The 25,373-nt window shown below is 39.6% G+C and overlaps 1 protein-coding gene across 1 annotated transcript in view; it reads left to right on the forward strand.

Moving 5' to 3' along the window:
- MYO3B (myosin IIIB) overlaps positions 1 to 25,373 on the forward strand; it is a 269,300-nt gene that overhangs the window by 138,251 nt on the left and 105,676 nt on the right. The window contains exons 14-15 of the mRNA XM_063645412.1: positions 15,412 to 15,472; positions 16,398 to 16,494. Of these exons, the coding sequence (XP_063501482.1) occupies positions 15,412 to 15,472; positions 16,398 to 16,494 (158 nt within the window). The remainder of the gene's footprint in view (positions 1 to 15,411; positions 15,473 to 16,397; positions 16,495 to 25,373) is intronic.

Below are 25,373 nucleotides of genomic sequence, written 5' to 3' on the forward strand. Positions count from 1 at the left end.
AAAGAACTCTCAGTCTTTTACACATGGACACAAAGAGGAGAACAACAGATGCTGGAACCTACTTCAGGGTAGAGGTCGGGAGGAGGGGAGCAGAGAAAATGATTACTGGGTATTAAGCTTAGTACCTGGGTGATGGAATAATCTGTACAACAAACCCCCATGACACAAGTTTACCTATATAACAAACCGGAGCATGTACTCCTGGACCTAAAATAAAAGTTAAAAAAAAAAAAAAATTTCAATCTCCCTTAGACCTCTCCTTTCCTTCCTTCCCTTCTGTCTTCCTTCTCTCCCTCCCTCCCTTCCTTCTTCCTTTTCTTTCTTTCTTCTTTGTCTTTCTCCTTATACTATTTATATCTACATCTCTCAAGTTCTGGTTTCTGATCCAAAGGACAATTTCAAATAATAAGAAAATCTGATAAGATCTCTAACCGTTTCTCCGTCCCTCGTCCCCTTCCTGCATTACCCAGCACATTGCTGGTATCTACATTGTATCCTCATCAACACCTTTATTATATTCAGGCTCAGAATGAGTTTCTGCCCAAAAGACCTTTACATATTGAGCCTATTTTTAAAAGTTTGAGAAAGGAAAATGGACTCAAGTGGAGAATATTACAGGAAACAAAATTTTGTGAAAATGAACTTTATATAAGAGTGCTTCATTATCAACACATAAAGAAACCTAGATTATAATCCTACATGTTGAAAGAAGATTAACTTTGTACATTTTCACAATTTTATTAACTTTACTTCACTTTCTTCACTGGGTTATAAGGAAAACATAGTGGTGTTTCAGTTCCAAGTATATTTTGTGAATTAAATAGCAGCTTGTTCCTCACTATAAAAAACAAGTTTGCCAATATATTTTCCACTAGCATCGCCCTGGTCACCTTAAATTAAGAAGAAACTGGAGTATTTGCCATTAAAAGCTGTTAACAGTAGTAATGCCACAACATCTCTGTGTGCATCTTAGTAACTTCTCAGACTTGTCTCCTTGATGAATAGACAAAACAGGAGGAGGGGTGAATTTGTTCTTTTTATCTGAATGGTGTAGGTGGGGAAGACAGAGAGCAATAGAGAGCTCTCGTGAAACAGAGCTCTAGCGACTGCTGTGCTTGGGAAATTAGAAAGTAAACAGTCCCTGATACCGAAATTCTAATGGCCTAAGATCAACACAGTCTGGAGACGCAGGTGGGAGTGGCCTTCCTCGCTCTGATCCAGACCCTCCCGGGAGAGCTCTTTGTGTCAACAAGAACAGCCAGTGCTCCTGGCAAGCTCCCAGGACTCAGAGTGGGGCTATCATTTTTGTTTGCTTTGCAAATATCTTAATGGGAAGTGGTTCAACACCACCTATGGGTTAATCTGAGGGGTTCTGCTTGGCAGCTGTTAGCTCTGAGAACCACATGGCCGCTCTCGGGTGCAGGGAGTCAGGCTAGCTGTTAACTACCCAGCGCCAGGTTGAGGCATCGTCTCTGCCTATTGGATTTACTGACTGGCAGGAAGCACCTTGTTGACTTTTATTTTTAGTTTGTTCCTCCTGGGAGAGCAAGGATGTTATTCGCAGATCCAACTGTGCTTTTTTCTCCAAGGGAGGGCAGTTGTTTAAATTATTTTTACTAGCATGAAGCATCCTTTCACCTAAGCTCATTCTCAGAATCTGAAACTTCAAATTAAAAGTAGTGGTGTGGTGAAGGTGGAAGGGGCATTGTTGCCAGAAAAAGATTTAGTATATTAGCCTGCAGGGGGGGCAAACAGTGGAAGCCACAGCCTTGTCTTCACCTGGGATCTAAAGAGTTGGATAGATAGTGAATTTCTCTGCTCTGCTGTTCCCTTAGTCCTCTCCCTTGCCCTCTCCTCCACCCCAACATGGCTTTCACTTGTCTTATCTTGACCCATAGGAATGTTTCCTTGGGTGACACAACCAAGTCATGCCTTTCTGGATCTGTGTCTGCTGACATTGACACAGATGATCTCTTTCTTTATGCTTATGGGATTTCAGGCAGGTAGGATGGTTTCCATAAAGCAGGTTAGGGAAGTACCTGGAGTAATGACAGACATGTAGACAGTTTCCAAATGCCCCATTTGTAAAAATGCAAAAAGTTCAGATTTCTCTGTAGGTCCTGGAAAAAGTGTCTAGCTACCCTCAGGAATAGTGTAACCCTGCTTTTAAAGCCTTATTCTTTCCTGGGGGTTTTCTACACCTACTTGTAGGATTGTCTTGTGGTTGACAACAAGGGCCCTAGAGTCCACTAGACCTGCTGCTACAGGGTAAGAACTTCATAAACCCACTTATTTTCTCAAGGCTTCAGTTTCCTCATCTTTAAATGGAAGATCAAGTAGCACAATATCTACCTCACCAAGACGTGAAAGTTAAATGAGGTAACATATACAAAGTGTGTAGCATCTCATTTGATGCATAAAAAGCACTCACAAATCATAGTGATTAGAGGAGTTGTCATCTCTGAGGCATCCACTTTAAGTTATCCTTAGTATTATGCATTTTGTACTCATTTTGAAATCTGTTACTCCCAACCCTTTAAAATTATCCAGTGCCAATCTATGATTATCAAAGTAAATGATGACAAAACAGTATAATCCATTGAATAAAATAAGATATCATGAGTCCACCTGGATGGATGGAAGGAAGGAAAGAAGGGAAGAGGCTGAGCTCTTCCTTACAATAAAATATGAAATAATAAAGGTAGATGAAATTAAGAAAACAGAAAATCATCATTTGGCAACTACAAAAATAATAATTGTTTCAGGCAATAATTATGAATGGATGCTAACACTACTATGTGAAAGTCTGAGGAGTAATAAACCATTTGCATAGTCTCAGAGTAAGTCCCCATAAGAAACTTATTAATTACAAAAGGATAGTGAAGAAAACTGGCAGAAACCACCTTAACCAAGTGATGAAAGTTAGCATCACCAGTAATTGAACAAACTGACAGCATGTGCCTCCTGATATGATGCATTGAAAAGAAGACAACATCACTTTTGTGGATTTCTTGCCAAATATGCATAACCTGAATTTAATCACGAGGAAACAGCAGACAAGTCCAAACAAAGGGAGCCTTTACAAAATGACCGGCCTGTAGGCTCCAAAATGAAACATGACAGAAGACTAAGAAACTATTCCAGATGAAAGGGGACTAAAAGAACATTACCTCCGAATGCAATAGATGATCTAGATGATCTAGGAATTTATTTTGCTATGGAAGACACCATTGAGACATTTGGAAAAATCCATAGATTGGAAATACAATCTGTAGATTGGAAAATAGTGTCATATTAAAATATAATCTGTAGATTGGAAAATAGTGTCATACTAAATTCCTGATTTTGATCATTGTATTCTGGTCATATAAGAAAACGTCCTTCCTTTTAAAAACACACACACTGAAGTATTTAGGGATAAAAGAATATCAGGTAGGCTGGGCACAGTGGCTCATGCCTGTAATCCTAGCACTTTGGGAGGCCAAGGTGGGCAGATCACCTGGGGTCAGGGGTTCGAGACCAGCCTGACCAACATGGTGAAACCCCATCTCTACTGAAACTACAAAAAAATTAGTTGGGCGTGGTGGCAGGTGCCTGTAATCCCAGCTACTCAGGAGGCTGAGGCAGGAGAATCGCTTGAACCTGGGAAGTGGAGGTTGCGGTGAGCCAAGATTGCACCATTGCACCCCAGCCTGGGCAACAAAGAGTGAAACTCTGTCTCAAAAAAAAAAAAAAAAAAAAAGTATCCAATTTGTAACTGACTCTCAAATGGTTCAGAAAAAAATTATGCATGTTTGTGTGTGTATATATCAGTACAAAGAGGGAGGACAAAGCAAATATGTAAGTCTGCTGAGGAATATATAAGATTCCTTATACTATTCTTGCATCTTTTCTATTAGTATGATTACATCAGAATAAAAAGTTGCAATGAACAAGTCAGTGCCACTTCTTGCCCTTTAGACATGGCAGTTCATCAGCCATTTTCTCTTTAGACTCCTGATCCCTCTCCATTCACACCTAAAAGTCTATTCCATGTCATCATTGCCCTGCTCAGTGATGGTCCTCAAGCTTCTCGGCTGTGACATTGCTGACTAGTCACCACCTACTGCACACAATCTTGTTTAGGCTTTTCGTTTGTAAAAGTTTCTGAAAATGTCCTTCCCTCCTCTCACGCCCCCTCCCTCACCTGTCCTTGGGCCCCATCATTTAGGGCCATGTGTGTCATGCACTTTATTTCAGCACTTCTTACTTCTCCTTCCCTGAACTAAGTACTGCTTTCAGAATTAAAAGAGGAAAAGTGGGTTAAATATTATCTTTTGTGGGGGTGGGAGGGTGGTGCAGTGGTGAATAGAACATCCCCCAGTTACAGCATGAAAAGGGTGTAATAAATGGTATCTGAAGTTTCCTTTTTCTCCACAAGTCTATGCCTTGGCCTAATTCAGTCTTAAAGTGCTAGAACTGTAACTCAAGAGTAGCTCAACCCCCAAGTTACCTTAAGACTGAATCCAAAGGAAAAGCACAGATTCTAGAAAGGCAGCCACACAGATACCTCATCATTATTATTCTCCCTTGAAGTTTCCGTGTTTACAGATTTGTCTTTCAGAAGTGCAAAATCATGAACAATAAGTTTGTGTTTTATTTCTAACTTCTGACTATATGTGCATCTTATTTAATTATTTTAAAATCTTATCTTGTGTTTTTATTTTGTTCTGCACAGGAGAACAAATGTAATCATTTTTTCCTTAGCCCAGGCAAGAGTTTTTATTTATATTTTGCTGATGAAGAAGGGGAGAGGTGATTTGCCCAAGTGAGAGTTGCCGTATTTGGCAAATAAAAATGCAAGATACCCACTTAGATTTGAATTTTCTATAAACAACAAATAATCTTTTTTGTTTAAGTATATCCCATTAAGTATTTGAAAATACTTATACCAAATAATTACAAACATACCTTGTTTTATTCCCTTTTGCTTCATTACACTTCACAGAGATTGTGTTTTTTACGAACTGAAGGTTTGTGCCACCCCGTGTTGAGCAAGTCTGTTTTTGCCATTTTTCTAACAGCATGTGCTTACTTCATGTCTCTAGGTCAGAATTTTTTAGCCATATTTTGAAATTAAGGTATGTACATTTTTTAGACATAAGGCTATTGCACACTTCATAGATAATAGTGTAAAAATAACTTTATATGCACTGGGAAACCAAAAAATGTGCGTGACTCATTTTATTGTGATATTTGCTTTATTGAGGAAGTCTGGAACAAAACCCACAGTATCTCTGAGATATGTTTGTTGTTAGTCTGGAATTCAGATTCAACTGGGTGTCCTGTTTGTTTGTTTGTTTGTTTGTTTGTTTGTTTGTTGAGACAGGGCCTCACTCTGTCACCCAGGCTGGAGTGCAGTGGAATGATCTTGGCTTACTGTAACCTCAACCTTCTGAGCTTAAGTGATCCTCCCATTTTAGCCACCTAAGTAGCTGGGACTATAGATGTGCGCCACCATGCCTGACTAAATTTTTTTTGTAGAAACAAGGTCTCACTATGTTGCCCAGGCTGGTCTTGAACTTTTGAGCTTAAGCAGTCCTCTCATCTTGGCCTCCCAAAGTGCTAGGAGTACAGGCATGAGCCCCCACACCCAGCCTCAGTGTCCTGTATTTTATCTAGCAACTCTAGTTCAAGTGTTTTAGAACTAATGTATCATGAATATGTATGCATATAGCCTGACTATATGTAATGAAATATATTGCTAAATCTACCAAGTGTTTATAGCATTCCTCTAACCTCTACATGCCATAATACATAGTGTTTTTTGCCCTTTAAGGACTTTTGAAACCATATTCAGGGATATCAATTCCTACTTATTTATTAAGGTCTTTATTCAAATGTGACTTTCTGTAGCCACTCAATCTAAAATTGCAGGCCCTGCCTCCAATACTTTCCACCCCCCTTCCTTGCTTTAATTTTCCTCTTTGGCACTTACTTGTATTTAATATGCTACATAGTTACTTTTCTGTTTCAATTTGTGTCTGCCACTTGAATGCAGGTTCATGAGCAGAGGACTGTTGGATCTCCTCTGCTGTATCCCCAGTACTTACAATAGTAGGAGACAAATTTAAAGGTGCTTGATAAAGACTTGGGAGCTGAATGACTGATGTCTGGGAGCCTGTAGAAGACCTTATATTGCACATGTCATACACATTGTTCTTATACAGAATCTCAAGGAGACTTGCATCAGATTAGAGCCTTCAGTATGGTGCGAGTGTGTATAATCTTAATAATAGTCTATAGACACAAGATAAATAGAAGGTCAGGCCAGGGGTTATACCTCCAGATATCATTGGGCTTCATTTAATCTGCCTCCTAGCAAATTTTCTAGAACTGAATGTTAGTAGCCCCAGGTATCATTCATTAAGATCCTTAATAGAATTGTGTGATTATCTGAAAAAGTCCAGTAACAAAATTATGCTGAGGCTGAGAGCATGGGCTCTGGGTCAACCAGATCAGGATTTGTATCTGGTTATGACCTATGTTACTCAAATAGCCCAAACTTGGGTTTCCTGGTCTGTGAATTGGGAACACTGGGGAACCTATGCTGCTAGCACTGGCATGGGATGAAATGGATAGTCCAGCCAAGTCCTCAGCACAGTGCCTGAGGGAAAGGAAGCTGCTTCCGTCACCATCACCCAGGCCCCACCACAAATTCCACCTGAGCTCACGTAAAGCTCAGCTGTTCTAGCCATGCTGTGGCCCTCAGCCCAGGCCTCTGCGTCCCTTCAGATCACAGTGCCCTTCTCCACTACTGCATCTTTTGTTTTATCCCTGAGCTTTCTCTCAGCTCCCTTGGTTGCTGACAAAGAACTGAAATAAGCTTTACAGGCAGCTCTCAGTTGAGTGTCCTTTTTTCCAATAAAGCAAGCATTCTCAGCAGAATGAAGAAAAGCCTTCTGCTCCTACCTTAGACATTTACTCAGTGACAGCTGCCTGCAGTAAAGTAGTGAAGGAGGGAAAAGAAAATAAATGAGAATGCAAGGACTGGCAAATTAAGACTGTACGGGCTCACGGTTGGGGAAAAGCAATGAGGCAAACAAATATGATCACATTTAAAGGGCTCAGTGGGATTTGAGAAATTAGCATAAGTGCATAAATCTAACTACTGCTAACTTAGAGCAATGGCATTATGAGACAGTCATCAGCCTTTTTGAGCCCTTCTGATGAATTTATCCTTGAGCCATGTTCTAAAACTTAAAATAATTGTGTGTTTTAGTGCAAACAAATATCCATATATTTAGATATATAACTTGCATATTCAACTCATTCAGTAATGATTAGGGTGGGATGCAGTGCATGCATTCAGAATTGTTCTAAAAGTTACTGGGTATCAAACCTAATGAGAAAAAGTAATACAAAAGGTGTGAAGTTTATTCCTTCTTGTTTCCCTTATTTTCCTGCAATAATGGTGATCTTATTGTGTACTGTTATTGTTTCTCCTTTCCTATGCTCTGTCTTTCCTTCATATCACGCATTAAAGCCCAGGAATAATGTTTTTCCTCTTTAAAAATCAAGAAGTCCAAATTAAAATAATAGTGAGTCTATACTTTGCAAAGAGATAAGCAAAGATTTGAAACACAGACTATTCCCAGTGCTGGCAATGTGATAGGAAATGGGCCCTTTCATACTTTTTGTGGATATCAGTGTTAATTTTTGTTGCTTTTTAGAGAGTTTGATGACATAATTTCAAAACTTTAAAACAGAAAAAAGTTTCTCATCCTTTGACCTGACAGCTTTATGTATAAGATTTATCCTAGCGAGATAACTAGATGAGTACTCATAACTCTGGCTCCAAATATTTAATGATCCATTGTTTATAATGTGAAAAATTTATAAGCGACTTAAATATCCAAACATAAGAGATTAGTTACATCATGATAATCACCCAATAGAATACTATATAGGTATGAATATGATGATATATGTGTACATGTGGATGTATGTGTGTTATATACAAATATGTGGAAAGATGCTCGTAATTATAAGGTAGGTTAAAATGATAAATATGAGCTATTTTTAAAAATGTATTTTATGTGCATAGAAAAGTATCTGAAAAGATATATGCAAGAAACTATATCTGGATATGGACATTTTCCCTAGTCTTTATTTTCTTCTCATAGAATATCTGTATTTTATACAGTACAACAATATATATGTATTATTTTTTAATCATAGAAAATAATTTTTGATCAGAAAAAAGGGAAAAAGAGCAACATTTTGCCATCAGTTCTTTTAGTCATTTACTTTGGGAGAAAGGCGGATATTACTACATTTTCGTTGATTAGTGACTGGTGAATATTCAGACAACTTGGGAATTTGGAGCATTTTCATCAGCTAAAAAATAAAAGGCAAAACTAATGAGCACAGCAATACTTAGAGCTCTGATATCTCAAAAGCCATTATGGTACTTGCTCCGGTTTGCTGTCCTCCCTTGCAAAATTTTATACAGGATGCTTTCGGTAGGTGATTTGCAGACACTTTTAGTTGGTCAGAAAGTAGCACCAGACAAATCAGTTGCAAACCAGCTTTCAGTGTGGTTATGCTCAATATATTGTGTAAATACACCAGGCAGCCTACAATTCTTCCTAGAGTGGAAGTAGATGGGGGGAGTTGAGGCAGGAAAGGCTTTTCAGAAGAGCTGACTCCTGAGCTAAAGGGTAAGAATGCAATGACCAGGTGAACAAGAGAAGAGGGAGCATTCAAAAGCGTGGAAATCAGAATACAACCCTTGGAGATTTTGTAGGTGCTTGACAAAAGCTTATTTGTGGTGGTGGTGCTGGCAGTGAATAGGAAACAAAAGTGTTCTATAAATCCTAGCTTTCCAGTTTTTGTAATAAAAGGTACATTAATTTACACATTTTGGGGTGTCTTTTAACCCATAATGACACACAATAACACAATAGATAGTTTGTGTTTTTCTTAAGACATTTGTTACCTTCCAATCCTCTGTGTCTTCAAAGCTATTTAAATATCTATATAAAGTAAGAAAAATATGCAATAATACCCAGCTGATGCAAATCAGGGAAGAAGTGATACATAGTGACAATGTTGGGGGATTCATATCTGGGTGTTCTTCTGCATTTATACCCTCAGTCCTTGGAATGTTCAGATTCCATATAAAAACTAAATAAGAATGCTTGAGTTGCCAATTGGGGTTCAACCTATGCCAAGTTCATATGAAAATCCTGTTGGCACTTAAGTCAGGCACTGCATCATTAACAATGGACAGTGTCCTCTTCTCTGATGTCATTCCTTAAATGTCTTAATTTACCTTCATAATTTGAATTTACTGAAACCGTTTCTGAAGATGTGTATGTTTTCTATTATCTCTTATGGTAATAACTTCCATAATGAAAGTTATATGACTTGTTTATGTGAAACTTGCCTCCCTCAAGATTCTTGGGGCCCCTACTATTTAAAAGTATCCTGGTGTCAGCTGGGCGCAGTGGCTCACGCCTGTAATCCCAGCACTTTGGGAGTCTGAGGCAGGTGGATCACGAGGTCAGGCGTTCAAGACCAGCCTGGAGGCCAACATAGTGAAACCCCATCTCTACTAAAAATACAAAAAATTAGCCGGGCGTGGTGGCAGGCGCTTGTAATCCTAGCTACTTGGGAGGCTGAGGCAGGAGAATCGCTTGAACCTGGAGTGGCCGAGATCGTGCCACTGCGCTCCAGCCCGGGTGACAGTGCGAGACTCTGTCTCAAAAAAAAAAAAAAAAAAAAGTATCCTGGTCTCAGGAGGCTGAGATAAGAGGATCACCTGAGCCTGAGAGGTTGAGGCTGCAGTGAGCCACGATCTCACCACTGTACTCCATCCTGGGTGACAGAGTTAGACCCTGTCTCAAAAATAATAATTCTGGTCTGATCATATCTTCTGCAGAGTGGTTTTACTGCTGCTTCTTGGGAACAAGAAATTGACCTTCTCTTATTAAGAGCTCTTTGATTTTTTTTTTTTTTTTGGTGGGGAAGCTGGAGTGCAGTGGCACAATCATAGCTCACTGCAGCCTCGACCTCCCCGGGCCCAGATGATCCTCCCACCCCAGCTTCCTGAGTAGCTGGGACTACAAGGGCATGCCACCCTGTCTGGCTAGTTTTTGTATTTTTTGTAGAGACAGGGTTTCACCATGTTCCCCAGGCTAATCTCTAACTCCTAGATTCAAGGAATCTTCCCGCCTCAGCCTCCCAAAGTGTTGGGATTACAGGCTTGAGCCACCATGCCCAGCCAAGAGCTCTTCGGTTTTTGTTCAAAGTTACCAAAGAAGTAGAAGCAAATTACTGGGCTATGCTGATTAGCCTTTCTTTTGGGGCTACCAAATGAGACACAAATTTACTAAGAGAAATACTCCCAAATTTAGAGACAATGGAAAGCTAACAAAAATCAACCAACGTTGAATTAGCTATTTTGAAATTAGAGTATGCTTTCAAGTGTGAACGAATAAATGGATTTCTCAGTTTGTCTCCAAGCCATTCTAACTTATAATTGATAAAAGATAATCTTGAAAACTTTATCAAAATTAATAAAAAGTACACAAAGAAACTAAGTAAAGTTTAGGAAATGGAGAATCTGAGGGGAGCCAGTGTGTCTCAACACCTATCCAGGCAAAAAGGTACTGATTCTAACCCTAAAACAGAAAAAGCCAGTTACTAGACAAGCTTGACTGATCAGATACATCCTCAAAGAGCACCCTGCTTCTTTTGCTTTAATTCTAATGTGTAATTTAGTCTCCAGAGTGTGTCAACCAACTAGAGAGGGGAAAAGTATAGTCCAGATCGTATCATTCATTGTAAAATCACACTCGCATTGTACATTTCAAATATGACTCTTTTGAGATTGGTTATTGCAACTCAGCTCTCCCCAAAATCATCATCCCTCAATGAACTGACAAATTGAATTTTGGAGCCTGTGAAGCTGAGGCCCAGTCCCTGGACCACGGTGACTTCACCCAGTGCCACCAGCGCAGCGTGACAGAGCCAGCTGGCCTCATGGATCTCTGCTGCAGAAGAAGGGAGATGCTGGGTATTCTCAGCAGCCAACTACTCAGGAGCCAGCCTTCACCTTGCCCCTCATCCGCTCACACTGGGATCCAGGTTTAAGAAGAAGGAATTAGATGTGAGTTTTGTTTGGGGGCTTTTTCAGGACAGATGCCCAGCAGAAGGGTTCTCAACGGTGACTGAGAGTTTCCGTCTCCCCTAGAACCCACAGTTCAATGAACTGACTTCAGCAAAGCGGTTCAGCCCTGGAGGCAATCTGTTTGAGACTTTAGTTATGCTTCCAAGAGGCCAATGGAGCCCTAGAAATATGTGATGAATTATACAAACAGGGACAACTACTTTCTATTCACCATATTTTGATAGCCATATACACTGCTTCTGCCCATTTAGCTTATGATTTCCAACAGAGGCCGTGGACAGTGTTATTAAAAAAAAATTTCCTGTGGATTCAAAAAACAATATCACACTTCATAAGTGAATTAATTCCTTAATATTGTCCCGTACCAGTTCATAGTCAAAATTTCCCAATTGTTCTAAGAATGTCCTTTGCACATGTTTATCCAGGCCAGGATCCAATCTAGAATCTTACAGAACATCAAGCCGTTATTTCACCTAAATCTCCTTTGATAACAGAATAGTCACTTTTTTCAGAACACTGACTTTTTCAGAGGATTGAGCCATAAAATAGGATTATCTCATAAAATAGCTCACCTTCTGTATTTAGCTGCTTGCTTCCTGTGGTCTTATCCAGCTTGTCCCCCTATGCCCTATGTTTTGTGTAGACTGCAAGTTAGATCTAAAGACTTAATCCGATTTAAGTTAAATGTTTTTGACCAAAAGGAAAAAAATACATCCTGGGTGATATTACATACTTCATGTTGCCTCACATTACAAGACAGTGTTGCCGTGGCGTTAGTGGTGTTAACATTGAGCACTGGATTAAAATAGTGACCTTCTGAGTTCTCCAGTGTACATTGCCTCTCTTGTGAAATGAAAGAAGGAGGTAAGCCACCTGTATGGTGGTACTTTGGCTCCATATGAATGTCCTGTTCTCTATTAACAGTTTGTCTAATGATTTTTTCAGCAATTAATACTTCTTTTTATTTATTTATTTATTTTTTGAGATAGGGTCTCACTCTGGCTGTCCAGGCCGGAGTGCAGTGGTGCGATCTTGGCTCAGTGTAGCCTTGACCTCTGGGTCTCAGGTAATGCTCCCACCTCAGCCTCCTGAGTAGCTGGGACTACAGGTGCACATCACTATGGCCCGGCTAGTTTTTTGTATTTTTAATAGAGACAGGGTTTCACCATGTTGCCCAGGCTAGTCTCCAACTCCTGAACTCAAACATTCCACCTGCCTCAACCTCCCAAAGTGCTAGGATACCAGGTGTGAGCCATCACACCCAGCAACAATTGATAATTTTGGCCTGATAATTTCCCTCTGGTATCACCTTTTCCATAGTCAATATGCCATAGTCTTATGGTATACTGCTTACCAGCTATGGTTTGAAGCAAATCACTGGCTTCTTGATGCTTAATTCCTTTATCTGTAAAAAGAGGTTAAAAAAGGAAGCAGAGGCAGGAGGATCGCTTGAGGCCAGGAGTTTGAGACCAGCCTGTGCAATATAGTGAGACCTCATCTCTCCAAATAATAAAAAATTAGCCAGGCGTGGTGGTAGCACATGCCTGTAGTCCCACCTACTTCGGAGTCTGCAGTGGGAGGATCACTTGAGCCCAGAAGTTCGAGGCTGCAGTGAGCCATGATCATGTCACTGCACTCTAGCCTGGGCAACAGAGTGCGATTCTATCTCAAAAACAAACAAAAAGAACCAATCCACATGGCTGTCAGCAGTATGTAACATGCTTTGCCTGGTGCCTGGTGGTATGTATCCATGCAATAAGCTTTGGCTTTTTTTTCTTTCTTTTTAAAAAATATTTTAAAAATTCAATTAAATAGAGACAGGTCTTGCTATATTGCCCAAGCTAATCTTGAACTCCTGGGCTCAAGCAGTTCTCCCACCTCCACCTCCCCAGTATACTGCTGGGATTGTAAGCTTGAGCCATGGCTTTTTGTTATATTGTGCTTTTCTTTATTTTGGTAGTGATGGATTGCAGAGCATTATCCAGTCTCATGTCCCTGAGGCAAAAAAAATAAAAAATAAAAAATAAAAACAACAACAACAACAACAACAACTCTATAGAGGAGTTGAGGAAGTTAGATTTTTTAAGAAAACTGACTTGTACCATTTTCTTAAAAACTGTTCTAAGAATCAGTAGTGCCTCAACATGCTACAGAGGAGAAGGGTCCATTGTTAAAATAATGTCTAGGAAATGTTTCCCATTCTTTTCCTTTCTTGGAGTCTCATTGAACATATTATTAAGTTAAAGTTGCCGGAAAGCTTCTCAGGAGAGAAACCTGGCTTGTAGGCTGAGCTAGTATTTTCTAATTTATTTGCCCCTAGACACTGCTCCCTGATCTCTGCCGCTGACTTTTCTTAAACACACACAAACATTACATTGAGCTGCCTTCGATTCTTCCAAAGGCTTGAATGAAGAGGGAATAAAACAGATAAGCTGACTCCCTGTGGAGAGTTGGGAGGTGTCTGCCATTGACTTTGGATTCTGAAAAGCCACACAAGTTAGAGGAGTTGTCAAGAATTCATTTTTTGAGGGGTCAGGAAAGGCATAAATTGGGAGTCTGGCAGTAATTCAATAGCTCTCTTTCTTAGGCTTTCTCCTAGAGGTCTTAGAATCCACCCATCCTATAGGTGTGTCACAGCTACTGGGACTTGCCTAGGCCAGACAGGAGTGAGTCCTTTGGGCCAGTGCTTAGATACTGAAGGGTATAGAATATATCATGGTTCAGAGGAAGAGCAGAGGATTTGGAGTCAGACAAACATGGGTGAATGCCTTAGCTTTACCAGCTATTTACCATGATACCTGGGAAAATCTCTTAACCTCTCTGAACCTCTTTGTTCGTCTATATAATAGATACAATTAAAGTACTTAGACCAAATGGTTGTGAAGCTTTCTTAAATATTTAAAAGCATTTTTTTTAATGAAGTGGTATATAAATGATAGTTAATTTATTTTAATAGTAAGAGTATTCTTACTGATCTACATGGCCCCACATTTTGTGGATTGACTAATCATTGTTTTATTTATTCAAATGGTCAATATTTATTGAGCATTTACTATGTACCAGGTACTGGGTAGGTGCTTACACAGAGCATGAAATAGAGCAGATCCAGTCCCTGACTTAATGTAGCTTACATTCCATTGTGGGAGACATATGAAAAGCAAATATACACACAAATAAATACAGAATTATAGTCCCCTCCTTCCAGGTACTGATGTGGTAACTTTTAAATGGGCATATTGCTTATAATATGTATTTTGAAGGTAATATCCACAAATAAATATATGGAAATGAATTTGTCAGCTTAAGTAAAGAATAAGATTATTAATATAGAACTGGAAGTGACCTTAGGAATAATTTATCTCAATCTCATTTTATAGATGAGGAAAACTAGGACCCCGAATACTATAGAAACTTACCCAAAGTCAACATGTTTGTTGTGTCATGTGTGTCACATGTGTGCGGTCAGAACACAGATTTCCCCTCCTTACTCAGTGCTTTCCACTCTGCTGGTTCCATCTGAAAGGCATTATGAGTGGCTCCTATTTTATCTGTCTGTTATAAGCACACTCTTATACAATGTGTTCTGATTATAAAAAATTGGGGACCCAGACCAATTGATTTTTCCAAACTTTGTTCCCTGAAGCATTAGGATTTTACTAGATGTTAATAGGTTATCACTTTAAGCTTCTTGGTCAAATTACTTTTGGACACCCTGCATCCCCCCTGGATCTTTACTATAGAGATCCATAAATGTATATCGTAATTTTAAAAGATTATTCCTGCAGTAAGGAAACCTTTCAAACTACGCCCAACCTAACATTCCCCAAACTTACTTGATTACAGAATCCATTTTAAATTCTGTAACTGTGAATGTGATTCATGTGCTGGGCAGGAAGTGTAGCCTTAGCATCCATTTAGTTGGCTACTTGGTAAAGGTTGTGGAAGCCCGTTAGAGCTCACTAAACCAAAGCCAATCACACAACTTTAAAAGGAGCAGTTTCTTGGGTCTTGGGAGTTCAGGCAGACTGTGGATGTGCTGTAACATGTAGGAGCAACACCTAGTAGGACTCATTTTCTTAAGGTGACCATGTCCTTTTAACCAAGGACTGAAATGGGAAACCATGGAAGCATAAAGAGTATGTTTTGATACATCTTTGAAGAAAAACAGTCCTCTTTAAGTTTTTCTATTATTATTTTCAAGTCTTTTAAAATTATTATTATTGTTATCTTTTCAGGCATTCACAAGCCCAGAGTTCTCCAAAAGGGTGCGATGTCTTCGCAGGACATGCAAACAAGGTAGCTGGATATCTTCATTCCAAAGTAAATGTGTATCACTCCTTCAGACTCATCCAAGTTCATAGGCATGAAGCTTGTCTGTGGCTGCTTGGTTGGGCCATCCAAACTTGAAACTGTTGGTGACATTTTGAAGTCTTTGAGACAAAAGCCCAGCTTGCTAAAGAACTTTGGTTCAGTAGAGAGACAGGGTGGTACAGTGGAGAGAGAATCAAAAGCCTGGAAATTTGCTGCTGAGAATAAATGTTAGCTGCTCCCTGAGGTGATTTGTCTGTGCACTCCACTCTCTACAGATGTTAGAGCCTCTTTTTGAGTAAGGACCCGAGGTTCTTTGGTAGCACTTTGATATCCTGCTCGAATTCAATATGTGAAATGGAGGCGTCTCTCTGTGACTTGGAGCCCACAGCAGGCTTTGAAGTCTGATCCAATTTTTGCTGCCTACTATTTGATGTTGAAAGGATGAAATGAAGAAAATGTACAGTTTTTGCCAGTAACTCTGCTGAGCATATGTAAGATTAAAAAAACAAAATCCTTTGGATGATGTACTTAGAAATGTTAAGCAGATTAATACCTTCCTATAGGTTCTCTTTTTTCTTTCTTAGAGATAAAAAATAAGTATAGGTGAAAATCAGCACATAGCTGTTTTACATTCTGGACTATAATTAATTTAACAGGAGACTAGGTTGACTTGTTCTAAGGAAGAAATGAATGAAGCAAGAGATGTTAAGACTTGGCTTCTAATTGCACCAGGGAGAGGACCTCCATTCAATTCTATGCAAGATGGGAGCAACTTACAAATGACTCCAATATACTTAGCCTCTTGCTTTTAGTCAGGGTTAAGTGCCCCTTCATTAAATAGAAGCCATGTTCTTAAGGCTGTTTCATCAGAGGATAAGAATAATATTTCTCTTACTGGGTTTTTCTGAAGCACTCGGTTTCTGGGACTGATTTGCTGTCTTCTCGGATATGCCATCCTGCTCCAGATCACCAAGGATTGAGTCTCTGGGGAGCCCCTCAAAAGCCTGGTAAGAAGAACATTTTGAATTGCATGCTGCTTCTAACATTTGCATGTTTGTGTACTTTTTAGTGTGTTGTTTGGGCAGGACTCAGTTAGATAGTAATATGACCAAATGTTGGCAAAAAGTTTTGGGAAGCCATACATGCTGGATGTAAAACTTGTATTAAAGGTAGCAGTTTACCATGTACCCATGTCATTTAAGACAATGAATATCAAAGTCCATGCTTTTCCATTTACTTAACCTTAAACTAGGAAACTGTTCTAAAATTTCATTTTGTTAAAGGGAAAATAAACAGCTGACCAGCTTTTACTGGAGCTGATCATGCAGGGTCGAAATCTAGGAGTTGATAAAGAATATAGATTTAGACAGTAGTTCTGCCCTTTTGGCAACATGGCCATTCTTTGAGCAAGAAGACAGACATGCCTTTGGAACACAACTATTTCTGGCTCGTTTTCTAAATGTCTTGCTACAGAATATAGTAAAAGTCAGTTTTAGATTTGCATGCAGCTAAAACCAGTGCTTCTGGAAGATAAAATAGAAACATAATTGTAAGAAATATTTACAAGCTAGAAGATACTAAGGACTACGTGAACCATTCCAAGAAAACAAATGCTCTTGATGTTACACTTAATGTCAACCTCATCTATTTTTCTGAAATATAATTTCTCAGATCTCTTCAATTTTCTTCTTAGCTTGTTTTTCAGTGACAAAGTAGCACAGTATGAAGTGGGAAATGCATAATAAATGTGTTATGACTTCAGTCTATATGGATCTTAAACCCTTGGAGAGAGACAAGAGGATGGGTCCATTATAGCAGCACCTTTTAAATGGATGTGTAGTAAATGATAAACCTGACAAAGGAAATATTTTCCTCATAGGCGGACAGTATTCAGGAATAAGGCCACAATGAAGTGGGGGTAAAAGTAGCACAAAAAAAGAGGAGAGAATTTAGGGGAAAAACAGTATAATGGAGCAAAATTCATTATGCGAGAGTTTGGTTGGTACTTTTCTCTATCCAAACAGACAGTCTCTATATTTTAATTGGAGTGTTTAGATCATTTATATTTAATGTGATTATTGATATGTTTTGGTTTAAATCTATCATCTGGCTATTTATTTTCTATTTGTCCTATCTAGTTTTTGTTCTCTCTTGGTATTCTATTTTTAAATAGATGTAATTCCTAAAAAGAAAACTTTGAAGTATGGTTGAATAGCTAAACCATACTGACAGGTTCTGGCATCAGACCTGCCTGGATTCAAATCTCTGCTCTCCTGTGTTAATCAAGTTACATAGCAACTCCTTACCTTAGTACCTACACATGTAAAATGAGGGAAATAGTAATGCATATCTGAGTGGTTTTACTTAGGATTAAATGAGCTAGTGTAAGAAAAGGGCATAGCATAGTGTCTGGCTCATAGTAAGTGTTTAGTAAATGTCAATTGCTGTTATGGTAATTACTGTTATTGACATTATATAAATACAAAGTTAATCTATGAACATGAATACTAGGTAGAAAAATAAAGTTCTTTTTGTAAGGCATTAAGTTTTGGTGTGATAGTTCAGGGGAAGTAAAAATACATTGCATTATGAATTAATATTTATTAAAAAGAAAAGAGACTTGTTGGATTACAATAATCTTTCCCATTCTTTAGGAAAGTATCTTAAAAAGTCAAATTTATTAATAAGTTACATATCTGATTTGCTATAAATGGCTCATATGCACTTTCTTTCTAGAGTTGTCTCTTCCTTCCAGTCGAAATGATTTTCTATTGGGTCTGCCACCATCACCATTACTTCCCCTTACACTCTTATAAACAGCGTCCTAAGTCTTTTTCCTGCCTCCATTCTTCTGCTTTAGCTTCTCTTATGCCAACAGAAACCTAAGATTTCTAAAGCAAAATCCTAATCATGACCTTCTCTCCCTCCATACTCTTCAGTGACTCCCTAATATCCCAGCATGACCTTCATGGCTTTCTCTGTTCTGGTCCTAATCTTCTTTTCTAGCTCTAGCTTCCACTGTTCTTTCTTTTTCATTCTGTGCTTCAGAATCTCCAAACTATTCTCTATTCTCCGAACACGGCTGGTGTGTTCTTTCCCTCCTTTGTGAGACTGTTCATGCTGCCTCTGCTGCTCCACATGTCCTTCTCCCTCGTTTACTTTTCAAAATCCTCTCCATTCTTCAAGGTCCACAGTGGCTCCCTACTCTTTTACTCTTTCTTATAATACTTATCACATTCTGCTTTGTATTATAGTTACTTTAATTCATCTACTAGATTTAAAACTCTCTAGAATCATGTCTTCCCATTTATGAGTTCTCTCCTCACAACCTAGCCTAGGTCTGGAATTGAATTCTTGAGCATCCAAAGTGGTGATGAAATATAATGGAAGCAAGAATGAAATGAAACTCTACCTAAGTAAGCAATCAGAGAAAAGTTTTAAAATGTATTTCTAACAATCCTAGAATAAAGTAAATGTTTCTGAGACAACCTCCAAATAGATATAGTGTACTAGTGGAAGGAATTAAAATAATCCAAGCTGTTTCATTTTGTTGCTATTGCTGTTTCGAGCAGGAGAAGCAAAGAAAGTTTAGACATGAAGACATGAGAAAACATTATATGTAAATCAAATTGCCCTTGATCTTAGAAAACGACAAAGATGAAGAACAAAATTTTTTTTCTGTTTCGTTTATATTATCAGTCGTAGAAACAAGAATATATTATTTAAGCAACATTTTTAGCAAATTATACCTTTGTGTTTAATTCTGTGCTTTAAATGACCCATTATTTTAACCCATGTTTTTGTGGAAGGCTGAATGAGAATAGTGTGACCTTTTCAGTTAAAAAAAACACTAACATCCAGAAGGTTTGCCTTCTAACTTGCAATGAGGCCTAACTTCGTTATTCTATGAAGGGGTCTGGTGAGGTGAGAGTGACAGGCAGGGAATAAACCTAAAGTTACTCCATCTCAAGCTCAGCTTAGAGCAGCCATGCAAGGAAGTCTCTAAATACGGGGCTTAAACAAGGCTGTCTTCAGAGTATAACAAGTGTTCCTGGGCTGGCACGGTGGCTCACACCTGTAATCCCAGCACTTGGGGAGGCCAAGGCAGGTGGATCACAAGGTCAGGAGATGGAGACCATCCTGGCTAACACGGTGAAACCCCGTCTCTACTAAAAATACAAAAAAAAAACAAATTTAGCTGGTCGTGGTGGCAGGCACCTGTAGTCCCAGCTACTCGGGAGGCTGAGGCAGGAGAATGGCGTGAACCCAGAGGGCGGAGCTTGTAGTGAGCCAAGATCGCGCCACTGCACTCCAGCCTGGACGACAGAGCGAGACTCTGTCTCAAAAAAAAAAAAAAAAAAGAAGTGTCCCTAACTGGCCCATGTGGGCTGGTTCATTGCTCACATTAAGAGAAAAGCACAATATACCCGGGAAGTGCCTAATTCTAGTCACTTGGTCACTAATCCAAGCAGTGAAATTATTTAATAGGACTGACAGCGATGTATACAGACCTTATCTGGTTTTACTGTGTAAATGGTTATACTTTAGGCATTTGTTCTTCTATTTATTTATTTATTCGAAAAATAATTATTAACGCTATGTGCCAGGAACTGACCAGTATTTCTCAAAACTCTTATAAAAGACCAGTTTTTGGTTGGTTTTCCATTTCACCACAGTCTGATACTTTTGTGGAATACAATAAAAATGAATTACTAACAAAATAATCATGCACTTGGATGTTGTGTCAGTATCAAAACCCTGTCCACATGATGCTACACTCTAGCAGAGGGAGATAGACAATAAACAGTAAGCAGACAAATAAGTCAATTATGTGGGATGTTAGAGGGGTGAAGAGTTACAGGGAGAAAATACAGCAGCAAGGATGATAAGGAGTGGCCCAAGTGTAGAGGGTGGGTTTGGGTGGTTGTATTTTTAAACAGGGTGGCTTCATGAAGAATGTGAGGTTTGAGTAAAGGCTTGAGGGTGGTGAGCCAGTTCACCATGTAAATATCTAAGAGAAGAGCATTCCTAGCAGAAGACCATGATAAAGGCCTGGAGGAGAGAACGTGAATGGACTATATGAAGAGTAGAAGTCCCTGTATTGGAGCTAAGAGAGCAAAAAGTAGAGTCATAGGAAATGAGGAGCCACATAGTGCAGGTTCGTACTGCTTAATGTCCTAACAAACATCCTAGGGATCTAGATACAATGAAGATTCTCATTCAGCAGGCCTGAGTGGCTCTGAGATTCTGCAGCACTAATGAGCTTGTGGGTGGTTCTGATATTGTCGGTCTGAGGTTCACTTTATGAGTAGTGAGGGTTTAGTCTCAGTGAAATGGGAAGCCAGTGAGTGGGAGAGTGGCATGATCTGGGTTATGATTTTAACGATAACTTCAGTTTTGGAGTTGAGAACCAACTAGACATCATCAGGAAATGAGATAGTTTGTGTAAGTACATTTTCTATACAGCTGAAACTCTTTCAAACCTAAAATTACCTTTCATATTGAGTGCACAAACACAATTCTCCTTATTCTTTGTATCTAGGGGCATTATTATTAACAGCAGTTATCACATTGGGCTGTAATGCAGAGCAATCCTCAGAGACCTTTATGAAATGGGGCCACCTACCCTTGCAGTAAATGACCCTTGACCATTATGATTTTTAGTTAATGTGCCAGATTCTCTGTTTAATTTCTCCTCTCTCAACACAAAGCTGATGTTTCTTGCTGTTGTTAATGAGCTGACTTTTTGTAACATACTTTTCTTCTCCTTCTTCCTTTTTCATCTTTGCTATGGTCTAAAAAACAGGTTTTAAGCATTTTTTTTAGGCAGTAAAAGAAGTGGGTTTGAGAGGGAGATCTGAGAAAATCCCCTATGAATAAAAGAACAGGAACTATCATGTATGTAGTACCTATATTAGGTACCATGCCAGGCCCTTTACTTATATTTTCTTAATGTAAAGTACACAAGCTTTAGTTTAACCTTGTGACCTGTGCTTGTTAAAGAACCCTCACTACCTGCCCTTGGGTTTTCTGTTATACCTCACCTAAGAGGTACCTCTGTTCTGGGTTTTCTTCCTGTCTACAGGGAGTATACCTTAATCACATTTCTTTCTGAAGGTCAAAAGTAGCAAGCAGTATTCTACTGGCCTCCTGAGGGGGTCACAGATGGGAAAGCACACTGTTGGGATGTGGTAGAGCCACCAGAGAGCATGTGGAACCTGGCATCAGGCATTAGTGATTGATTTCGGATCTTTCATGTCCTGTCTAGCCACGGCTCCTGAGCAAATCACACCACTTTCTTTCACTTAGCAGCTTCTTTAATGCCATCTACTTCGTTATTTTCCTTTACGTTTCCAGTTGCTCTCATTACTAAATTTTATTGTTTTTGGCAGCAATTCAGCTATCAGAAAGCAAATTCAGGTTGTATTTTATTCTTGGAAACTTTGATCCTTAAGGTGACCAAATATCTCAACTTTCCTGTGACAGAAATGTTTTCCAAAATGTGGGATTTTCAGTGCTTACACCAGGACATCCCAGGCAAACAGATGAGTTGGTCACCCTGTGATAATACAGGAAATTGAGTTTGATTTGGGCAAGATCACTATATCGGGCAAGACTATGCCTCAGATCCATGCAACAGAATCACTTCACACTGGCCACCTGTGTTTGGAAGGGAGTGCAAGCAGCTTGCCAGACAGCAATGCTATGATCGTAAAGGGCTAAGATGTCTCCCATTTGATAGGGAAAGCATGTTCCTACAACAGAGTCTCAAAGGCCGCATAATCTCCCTCAGGAAGGCACATGGAAATCAGACACTGAACAAAGGCAAGGCTACTGGGCCTGTCTGTCCCATACCCAAATTCATGACTGAATGTCACACACAAGACTGTATTCATTTATGGGTAGTCTCTGAGGTTCTGAATCCCTGCTCTTTTTGGCTCCCTTAGGCTGAAAACATCTTTTCTTCTTGTCTGGATGCCATTGAATTCACCTTAACCCTCATCAGTAAAACTTGGTAAAGTCTTATGTGAGGACTTTTCTCAGTAAAATGACAAAGGAATTACAAGTATAGAATTGTTACTGCTAGCATGTGAGGTTAGAAAAACACCTCATATTAAGGGATCTTTTTAGACAAATGGCTCTCAAACTTCACTGTGCTCTCCAGAATCACCTAGAATGCTAGTTAAGACAGACTGCTGAACCCACTGCATAGTTTCCAATTCTGTATGGGATGGAGGCAGGGATTCGTATTGTTATCAAGTTTCCAGAGGATGAGATGCTGCTGGTCTGGGGACTTCCCTTTGAAAACCACTGCTCTGGACATTCCCTATCTCTGTGACACAACATTGAATCAGAGAAAGTGGGCTTTATATATATGGCTTTCTCCTCATTCATTCAACAAACATTTATTGAGCATCTACTGTATGTCAACCACAGGGCCAGGAAATGAAATAAGACACTTAAGAGACTAATACGATTATAATATCTTGGTCTTTGCAGCTGTTGTTTTCCAAAGCTAGTCTGGTGACATGTTGAGTGTCCTCCTGTATCTCAAGTGATCTCATTAAATTCCCAGGAAGTTGTCAAGAACAAAGTTACATTTACTTTTAGCTTTGCTGTGCAGGAAGAGGGTGGGAGTGTTCCAGACTTCTAAATAGTCTATAAAGTATTTCATTTCCTAAAATTATTAGGAATGACTGCCTTTATTGTTTGTTTTTGTGAGACAGATTCTTGCTCTGTCACCCAGGCTGCAGTGCAGTGGCATGATCTCACCTCACTGCAACCTTTGCCTCCTGGGTTCAAGCTTTTCTCATGCCTCAGCCTCCTAAGTAACTAGGATTACAGGCCTGAGCCACCACAACTGGCTAATTTTTGTATTTTTTTGTACAGACAGGATTTTACTATGCTGCCCAGCCTGGTCTTGAACTCCTGGACTCAAGTCATCCACCTGCCTCAGCCTCCCAGAGTGCTGGGATTACAGGCATAAGCCACCATACCCAGCCAGAAATTATTGCTTTTAAAGGTTATTTCCGGATTAGAAACTATGCTACTTCTGCTAACCTGGCTGTAATATATTCTCCCACATGGCAAAATTACTCTAAGCCCCACCAGATCTGAATGTTTTCATATATATTTAATTTTATTTATTTTATTTATTTTTTTATTTATAGATGGAGTCTTACTCTGCCACCCAGGCTAGAGTGCAGTGATGTGGTCTCAGCTCACTGCAGCCTCCACCTCCTGGGTTCATGTGATTCGTTCTTACATATTTCTAATACATATGTCATTGCCATAATGTTTGTTCCCTAACTTTTTGCAAAAAAAAAAAAAAAATCTAGGCAAGGCCAACATAAGGAAGTGTACAGTTTGAGGCTTGTGAGCATGAGGACAAAGGGATGGAAGGAGAAAGAAGACAGATTATAGTTGTCTTAATCCCCCATCCAATTTCTAGTTTACCTTCATTTATATTAATCATACACTTTTTCTATTTTGCTTAAGAGACTGATACGGTTTAGCTCTGTGTCCCCACCCAAATCTCATGTTGAATTGTAATCCTCAGTGCTGGGGGAGGGACCTCGTGGGAGGCGATTGGATCATTGAGGGGGGGATTTCCCCCTTGCTGTTCTCATGATTGTGAATGAGTTCTTGTGAAATCCGGTTGTTTAAAAGTGTGTAGCACTTCCCCCTTCTCTCTTTCCTGCTGCTATGTGAAGATGTGCTTTCTTCCCTTTCCCCCTTCTGCCGTGATTTTAAAGCTTCCTGAAGCCTCTCCAGTCATGCCTCCTGTACACCCTGTGGAACTGTGAGCCAATTAAACCTCTTTTCTTTATAAGTTACCCAGTCTCACAGTCTCAGGTAGTTTTTTATAGCAGCATGAGAATGGACTAATACAGAAAATTGGTACCAGGAGTGGGATATTGCTATGAAGGTATTACCATAAAGATAACTGAAAATGTAGAAGCAACTTTGGAACTGGGTAATGGGCAGAGGTAGGAACAGTTTGGAGGGATCAGAAGACAGGAAGATGAGGGAAAGTTTGGAACCTCCTAGAGACTTGTTGAAGGGTTGTGACCAAAATGCTGATAGTGATATGGACAGTGAAGTCCAGGCTGAGGTGGCTTCAGATGGAGATGAGAAACTTATTGGGAACTGCAGTAAAGGTCACTCTCGCTATGCTTATCAAAGAGACTGGTGGCATTGTGCCTCGAGAGATCTGTGGAACTTTGAACTTGAGAGAGATGATTTAGGATATCTGGTAAAAGAAATTTCTAAGCAGCAAAGCATTCAAGAGGGGTCCTGGCTGCTTCCAAAAGTCTACACTCATTTACATAAACAAAGAAATGACCTGAAACTAGAACGTTTATTTAAAAGGGAAGCAGAGCATAAAAGTTTGGAAAATTTGCAGCCCAATCATGTGGTTGTAAAGAAAAACACATTTTCTGTGGAAGAATTCAAGGCTGCAGAAATTTGTATGAGTAAAGAGGAGCTGAATGTTAATAGCCAAAACAATGGAAAAAAACGCCTCCAGGGCATCATCAAAGGCCTGCAGGCTTAGAGGGGAAAAATGGTTTCCTGGGCTGGGCCCACAGTCCTACAGCTCTGTGCAGCCTCAGGACATGGTGCCCTGCATCCCAGCCATTCTAGCTTCAGCTGTGGCTAAAAGGGGCCAAGGTGCAGCTCAAGCCATTGCTTCAAGCTCCAAGCCTTGGTGGCTTCCACGTGGTGTTGGGCCTGTGGGTGCACAAAAACAAGAGTTGAGACTTAGAAGCCTCCGCCTAGATTTCAGAGGATGTATGGAAACACCTGGATGTCCAAGCAGAAGTCTGCTGCAGTTGCAGAGCCTCATGGAGAACCTCTAATAGGGCAGTGCAGAGGAGAAATGTGG

Source organism: Symphalangus syndactylus, chromosome 8, assembly GCF_028878055.3.
Source record: "Symphalangus syndactylus isolate Jambi chromosome 8, NHGRI_mSymSyn1-v2.1_pri, whole genome shotgun sequence".
Taxonomy (NCBI): Eukaryota; Metazoa; Chordata; class Mammalia; order Primates; family Hylobatidae; genus Symphalangus; species Symphalangus syndactylus.